General features: G+C 45.4%; 1 protein-coding gene across 1 annotated transcript in view; it reads right to left on the bottom strand.

Moving 5' to 3' along the window:
- Nucleotides 1-569: 569 nt before the first annotated feature.
- The window catches only part of TKTL1 (transketolase like 1), a 28,463-nt gene continuing 21,720 nt past the window's right edge, over nucleotides 570-7,312 (bottom strand). Inside the window, exons 10-13 of the mRNA NM_001045972.1 lie at nucleotides 5,298-5,381; nucleotides 2,963-3,059; nucleotides 2,719-2,838; nucleotides 570-1,487 (exon numbers count right to left, since the gene is read on the bottom strand). Of these exons, the coding sequence (NP_001039437.1) occupies nucleotides 1,315-1,487; nucleotides 2,719-2,838; nucleotides 2,963-3,059; nucleotides 5,298-5,381 (474 nt within the window). The 3' untranslated portion in view covers nucleotides 570-1,314. The remainder of the gene's footprint in view (nucleotides 1,488-2,718; nucleotides 2,839-2,962; nucleotides 3,060-5,297; nucleotides 5,382-7,312) is intronic.

Below are 7,312 nucleotides of genomic sequence, written 5' to 3'. Positions count from 1 at the left end.
TTGTATTTTGATACATTTGATATATTTTCTATCAATTACATCAACTATTTTTAAAATTTTTGAAGTTTTATGAAATAAGCATACTATCATGCTAATTTTACAGGCCAGGGAACCAGCTTAGTGAGTTAAAAAGCCAGGAACAGAAAGACTAGGCTCTGCAAATAACTCAGTGGCAGACTGGTTCTTCCATCTCTACCACACATTCTAGAACAAAAACCCCTTGATGACCAGTTAGTGAGAATGACAGAAATAAGGACCACGACATTCCAGATACATCCAGCCAACTTTAGTTTTGAAGCTCCGGTCTATCCTTCATTTATCTGGCAGGTATTCTCTTGTATTCCAACCACATGGTTTAAATGCTCTGACCTAAAATAAGGAGTTGGCTCAGGGCTGGCTTTTCAGGCTGAATACTGTCCTCTAGTGGTACACCTCCTGCCCACTACCCTTTCCAGGGCTTGTTGGGGACATGGATCTCTCTCCTGGTTTAAAGAACAGCTTCTTCCTTATTTAGGATTTTATCAAGGAGAAACAAAATCACACATCCAAGGCACAGAGCAAAACAGCTAGCCAGTTCTTCATTGCTTTATTAACGTCAACTTTAATATCCTCAGTAGATGAGTACAATTGAGCTAACAGTTTGGTTTGGTCACTGAGTAAATAAGACATTCCTGAGATCTGACCAGAGAGCAGAGTGTGGAGGTCAGACCTAGTCGTGTCCTCTCTTCACAGAACAGTCACTTCAAACAGTACAGCACATCCTAAGAGCTTTCACTGCTGCTCCACAGCCTCTGCATGGGAGAGGGATGAAGGCAAACACCAGAGGAAATTCCACATCAACTGCAGTCACACAGTACCTGGAAGGCTGCAGGTAGGATAGTAGCACCTGACCTCATGCATGGGCCATCAGTGGGCAGCATGGTGGTATAATACTGCCCAACTTGGGCGACTGCAGTCTACAATTCACATTTTTTTCTTTTACTTATGAGGAAAATGCACACATTTAAGAAACTGTTACCTTATGTTGGTCTCTACCCCAGTTATCTCTAGTCTCATCAGAAAACTTGCTATCAGGTGGTTGTTTTGTTAGCTATTCTGTCACTTCAGACTTTATCTTATAATCCACTTTAATGATTCAAAGGTAAGAGTTATACGTGTTATATGTAGTTATGGCTTAACAAGAAAGCAGTTAACTTGCATTATTTTTAAAAAGAATAAAGCACAATAGCATAGATTTAAGTAATCATTTGGCAACAAGCATAAATGTAAGGTAAGGTAAACAGGCCAGTCTGTTGGTCAAAGCCAACAGCTAAGCTATTTCATTAAAATTCGTTCCACAGCCCATATGATGTGTTTGGAACTGATTCCAAACATATCCAGCAGGTCACTGGGCTTCCCGCTCCGAGGGATCCCTGACACTGCCAGGTGATGGACCACGATGTCAGGCTCCATGGAGACGGCTGCAGAGACGGCCTCCCCGATACCACCTGAAGAAGCAAGGGATATTAGGGTATGTTCTGGAAGCAGCTAGTCAGCCTCAAAACCCCATCATGTAGAGACCTTTGAATGTGGTGGTTCCCAGGGAGAAAAGTTTCTCACTAGGCACTGATTTATAAACAACTGTTCCCTAACTGTCCAGAAGAGTTCTCATTCAACAGTACAAGTCTTCAAATTGCTCCCAGCCCCACTTATGGCAGGGGTTATCTCCACTGGGGCTCCATGGACACAAGGATCTGTGGAGCTCAGATTCTCAAACCTGTCAGGAGCCCAAGAATTAGCTTCTGACTTCAGAAAGGCCAGCATGCAAGGCTGGCCTGGGGGTGGTGCCCAGGCAGGCTGGTATGAGTCCTTGACATCAATGAGACACTTTCCCTACTGCTAAGAGTGGTCTCTGTGCCTCAGCTGTTGGCACCACAGGGTGACTTATGGGGCTCACCTGCTTTCCTCTGGGAGTCGGGAAGTTTGGCATGTGCCTGGCAGCCATCAGCCCTTAATACTACTCACGGCAATGAGTCTCGAGTGGGTTCCCTAGGTCTCCAGGGGGGCATCTGTTGCTGCCAGTTAAGGGAGCATGCTGGGGGCCCCCCAAAGGAGGGAGGGAACCAAAGGCATGGGGGTCTTCACCCCTGACCCGTGTCTTCTGCCCCTGGGGGTCCCAGTGTGTGCCCCTTCCTTGGAGAGTGCTTCCCTGCAGACCATGGGCTTGCTCTGGAGCCCCTGACACATGAACACATGAAGCTCCCCACTCGCTCCTCTGCCCTACCTGACTTTCCCAGGCCGAACACTGCTCAGCCCCCTCTCGCTGGTCACACTTCCTGCATTTGCTGTGTTCTCTGCTTGCAAGGTACTGTCTGCATTTTTTGCAGGGGGCAAACTATGAATCAGTCAATACACAAGAGCAACTGTGAAGCTTCTTATGATCCATCCCGCCACAATGCCAAGTTAGACATTCCTCTGTACTGCCACTGAGCCAGCCAAGGACCAGGCAGGGCACACTGTGCTGAAACACATCGACAAGGATGGACATGGGACCTCCCTTGGCTAGTGTAGATGGGCAAGAGACCCTACACCCACACCCTTACAAAGAGAAAGTAATACAGGGTGAGTGGTCAGCTGGAGGGACTGCCCGTGGTCATGGCATACTTCTGGTCAAGGAAAACAAAACATGTTCCACCAAAGCAGACTTTCAAAATGGTCCCCCCTAAGGCTTGCACACACCTTCTGGGTAGTGATCCTCCACTGTGATAATCTGGCCACCTGTGGCTTTTGCATTGGAGATGATGGTGGCAGCATCCAGAGGTTTAACAGTAAACAGGTCAATGACACGGAGAGAAATACCTGGAAAATAGCAATAACCAGCTTAGTGTATCAAGCAGACTTAGACTAAAAAGATGCATTGGGGCAGACAGGCAGCCCAACCTCTTCCAGCCCAAACTTCAGTGTTCAGCAACCCCCAACTGACCTTGCTTGGAAAGATCATCAGCGGCAGCTAAGGCTTCGTGCAAAGTAATTCCAGCTCCGACAACCGTAATCTTGTCGTTCACACTTTGACGGATGACCTGGTGTTGCACCCACAAAACAAAAATGCTGCGCTTACTACACAGAATCAATCTCAAAGTGGAGGACAGTCTGCTCTCCCGAGCCTACCAATTTCAGTGCTTCATAGTTCACTATACGAAAGGCTGAGTCAGCACACTGACCAATAAGGACTGCTCTCTTTAATAAGCCCCACTTCATGTTTATTTAACAAATTTGTCTACCTTTCCTCATGATTCACAATGCCAAATCACTAAGTTCTTTTACAGTATGTATGCAAAATGACCCTTTACCAAAGCAAGTGGATTTCCAACTGGAATGTGAAAGGCAGAAGGCCAGAAGCAAATTCCACAGCCCATTTGCTCCAGTGTGGACTCACCCCCACCAAGGGATCTGAAAAGGCACCACCTCTGGACTGCTTAGACCTCTTTCTGGAGGTATCCATGCAGATTGGACTCTGATGATGAATGTGCTAATGAGGGCTATTTGAGAGCATCTTGGGGTGCTCTGTGCCAAGCACCCTGCATGCCCAAGTGCCCTGTGATGCCCATGCATTAGTGGGCCCATTCTGTGACTGAGGAAAGCAAACCTGAGAACAGGAGGAACTCGCCCAGGGCAGGGTTGAGACCAACAGCCAGACCCGTATGAATTCAAAGCCCATGTTCCCAACCATTTGCTAGTCTGTAAGCAGACAGGGTTCTCTGCTCTGTTTTCCATTGGTTTGTTTCTTTCAAAGTCACCCAACCAAAGGCATCTGGAATTAGTCTGCATTGCATTCCTCTCTATAGGTTTCCCTGTAGCATAAGCACCACTGCTGACTAGATATTTAGGGCTTTAAACCACTTGCCCCATCCTTTAAGAATGTCCTAGCCTTTTTATGTGTGTATATGTAAATATACACACACACCCCTATATGCCCCTTTGCAAACCCAGCCTTGAATTACTCATGCCATGCATATCGTCACACATAATTTAACTCACATCAGGAAATTTACTTCATTTTGTCAGGATAGGACAAACATCATGGGGAAAAAAAGACAAGAGAGATGTGAAAACTCTGAAAACCACATGACTGTCAGCGAGACACCCTCCCTGCCACCCCCAGAGGCAAACAGATGGCCTTGAGTGGGAGTCCATGTAACAGTAGCACCTGTACTTCACACTGAAGTGAATAGTTCAGCTTTTCCATTCAGTGGAATGAAACTATGGGGGGCTGGAACTGTTCTGAATATACCTGCTCTCCTGTGGCACTAAAGCTATTCAGGGCTCATTTATTCATTCTGAGCACACTACCACTGTGAATTCTGGTGCAGCCTAGTCCTTATCAATCAAGTTGGAAGTCATGTATTGCTCCTTTAAGAGTGACTATCATTCTTTTACATACTTAAGAAGAGTATTCTAAAAGGCTTATAAGATAAAAGGCAGGACATAAAACAGTCCTACACAGCATGATCTCAACTAAGATATACACCTAGAAAAAGTCAGGAAGAAAACATGCCCAAACGTCTTAAGGCCTGCCCTCTAGGTGGTGGACAATCATGTATTTTCTCCATAGATGCTACTGGCTTTCTGCACGTACAACTCTGAAAGGCAGGCCCACAGACAGCAGGCTGCTGACTGGGCTTGCTGCTTACCCTTCTTTGGCCCTTATCTTCAAAACATGGCTGCGATGAACATTGGGGTACAAAAAAATAAATAAATAAAAAATAAAAATTTAATTCATTAGCAAAAAAAAAAAAAAAAAATATGGCTGCTAACTATCTGTGCTTCCAAGGCTTTCTCAAGGACACAGGAGATAGGAAGCACCCAGCAGGCCTGAAGGTTGCGGCCACATCCCACAAAACCAACCTCAGGGCCACACGATGGCCAGAGGCAAGACGGTTCATGTTTGTTATATTCCTGGCCTCCAATGGGCAAAACAAGAACCTAACAGATCTACTACTCATTTGAAATGGGTTCTATCATTTTTTTAGCTTGACGTTGTCTGTGGTAACGTACAGCCAAGCAACTCAAGAGTCTTCAAGTTATTTATCTTTAAGGGTTCAACAGAGACTCCTTTCAGAAAGGAGAAAAGTTAAGTTTAGGCTGACACTGGCAGAATATTACTTTCTGAAGAAAAGCAGGCAAATATGATTTTTTTAAAAAACTAGAACAAATGAAGAATGAAGCCTCAACTGTTGGGGCCCCTGACTCTGGCTGTAAAGAACAGTGCTCCCAACACAAACTAATACTGGAAGATACAGGAGAACTTAAGGCCTTACCTTGGCCTGTCCAATCTCAAAGCTTTCTTGTGGGGTGTAAATAATTGCAGTTTCTGGCCGACTGGTTCGAATGTAGCACATCCCCTAGGGTGTAAATGAATACCAGAGCCACAGTTTAGAAAATAAAACTAAATTTCCAACTAATAAACCTTAAAAAGAAGCTGGGAAGTACTGAACAATTCTTAGTACGAAAAACAAAATGTGCATTCTGGAGCGAGGGATAACTGTCTCTAACCACTGGCAACAGGTCAGGTGTTACTGATCAGGAGGCAAAAGCCTGTGAGGGAAGCTGCTGGATGCCCAGTGACAAGCTCTCCATGCTATCATGCTCACCCCTTTGGGAAAGCTTCCTCAGATACACACCGATCTGTCTCAATAGAATGTAAACTCGGGGCACGAGCTCTTACTTACCTTGAATAGAAACCCTAAAACATAACGGTAAACAATTTTTGTCGCAACAGTGTATAATACTTCATTCTTAGAAATACCCTAAAACGAGATGCCAGTCCAGGTTCGATGCACGATACTGGATGCTTGGGGCTAGAGCACTGGGACGACCCAGAGGGATGGTACAGGGAGGGAGGAGGGAGGAGGGTTCAGGATGGGGAACACATGTATACCTGTGGCGGATTCATTTTGATGTTTGGCAAAACTAATACAATTATGTAAAGTTTAAAAATAAAATAAAATTTAAAAAAAATAAAAAAAAAGAAATACCTTAGATACCAGAACATAAAATTACTCATCTTCCAATGAGAAGATGTCAATTCTTTTCATCATCATCACCTTGAACATATAAATAGAACTATAAACAAATACTCAAATATCTATAGAGTATTTGTTAATTTGTGTGCATGCATGCTAAGTCATGTTGAACTCTGTGACCCCATGGACTGTGTAGCCCACCAGGCTCCTCTGTCTACGGGGCTTCCCATGTGGCATTAGTGGTAAAGAACCCGCCTCCCAGTGCAGGAGACCTAAGAGACCCAGGTTTAATTCCTGGATTGGGAAGATCCCGATAGGGGGAAATGGCGAATTCTCTGTGCCACCAGAGAACCCAATTGTTGAAATCACACACGATAAACTAATACATTAATTTAGAAACACTGCTTCCTTTTGTTCATTTACACACTATGAACTACTTCTGTTCAGTACATTTTTAGGAGGTAAAATTTACTTAAGTGGAGCACACCCTGAATTCTGACAAGTTATACACCATGTATCTGTCTCCTCAGTTTGGAGATCATTTGTACTTGCCCAGAAAGTTCCCTCATGCCTCTCTCCCACCCAAGAAGCAACCTCTATTCTGATGTTTCTTTTGAACTTTCCACAAATAAGATACTGCAACACACATGAGCTTGTGCTGTATGTGCAGACAATGTCCAGGATACACCAAGTAGAAAAGTACAGAACCATGTGTGAGCTCACTTAGGTTAAAAAATAAAGAAAAAAAAGTCAAAGAAACTCATGTGTCACACACGTTGGAAATGCCAGGAAGGGAACCTGTGTGTTGCATGACCCATCTCAATTGTGCACAGGGTTGTGTGCAGAGCTGGGGGGTGGTAGTGGTGAGGTGAGTCCAGTGACTGCTAGCTGGAGAGTTTGGAAAGGTAAAGATTCTGTTCCCTAAATTTTCCTGCAGCTTCAGGGTTCTGTGTCTCCTGTACTGCAGGCAGATTCTTTACCCGCTGAGCCATCAGGGAAGCCCCTGCAGCTGGGTTCTGGCCAGGAGCCAGGTTGTGTCCAACTGATGCCCCTGGGTGAGACTTCAGGAGGGGCAGGCAGGGCAGAAGTCAGACTCTTACCCTTCTAAGCAGTTTTTGAGGAGGGTGGGCCCCAGGGCTGGGGATTCTAGGGTTCATGTGCAGTTGCAGCTGACAACTCCAGCTTTCTGGCTATCACGAGGTGGCAGTCACACAGGCTGTGTCTAACACCCGCACCTGGTGGCTTGTCACTGGAGCCCACTCCCATGGCTCTGCCAAGGACTCTGAGTCCCAGAGCACCCCCGTTTCCCC

The sequence above is a fragment of the Bos taurus genome, chromosome X (genome assembly GCF_002263795.3).
Source record: "Bos taurus isolate L1 Dominette 01449 registration number 42190680 breed Hereford chromosome X, ARS-UCD2.0, whole genome shotgun sequence".
Taxonomy (NCBI): domain Eukaryota; kingdom Metazoa; phylum Chordata; class Mammalia; order Artiodactyla; family Bovidae; genus Bos; species Bos taurus.
The sequence above is the reverse complement of the archived record's forward strand: the minus strand, read 5'-3'. Positions and strand labels throughout refer to the sequence as shown.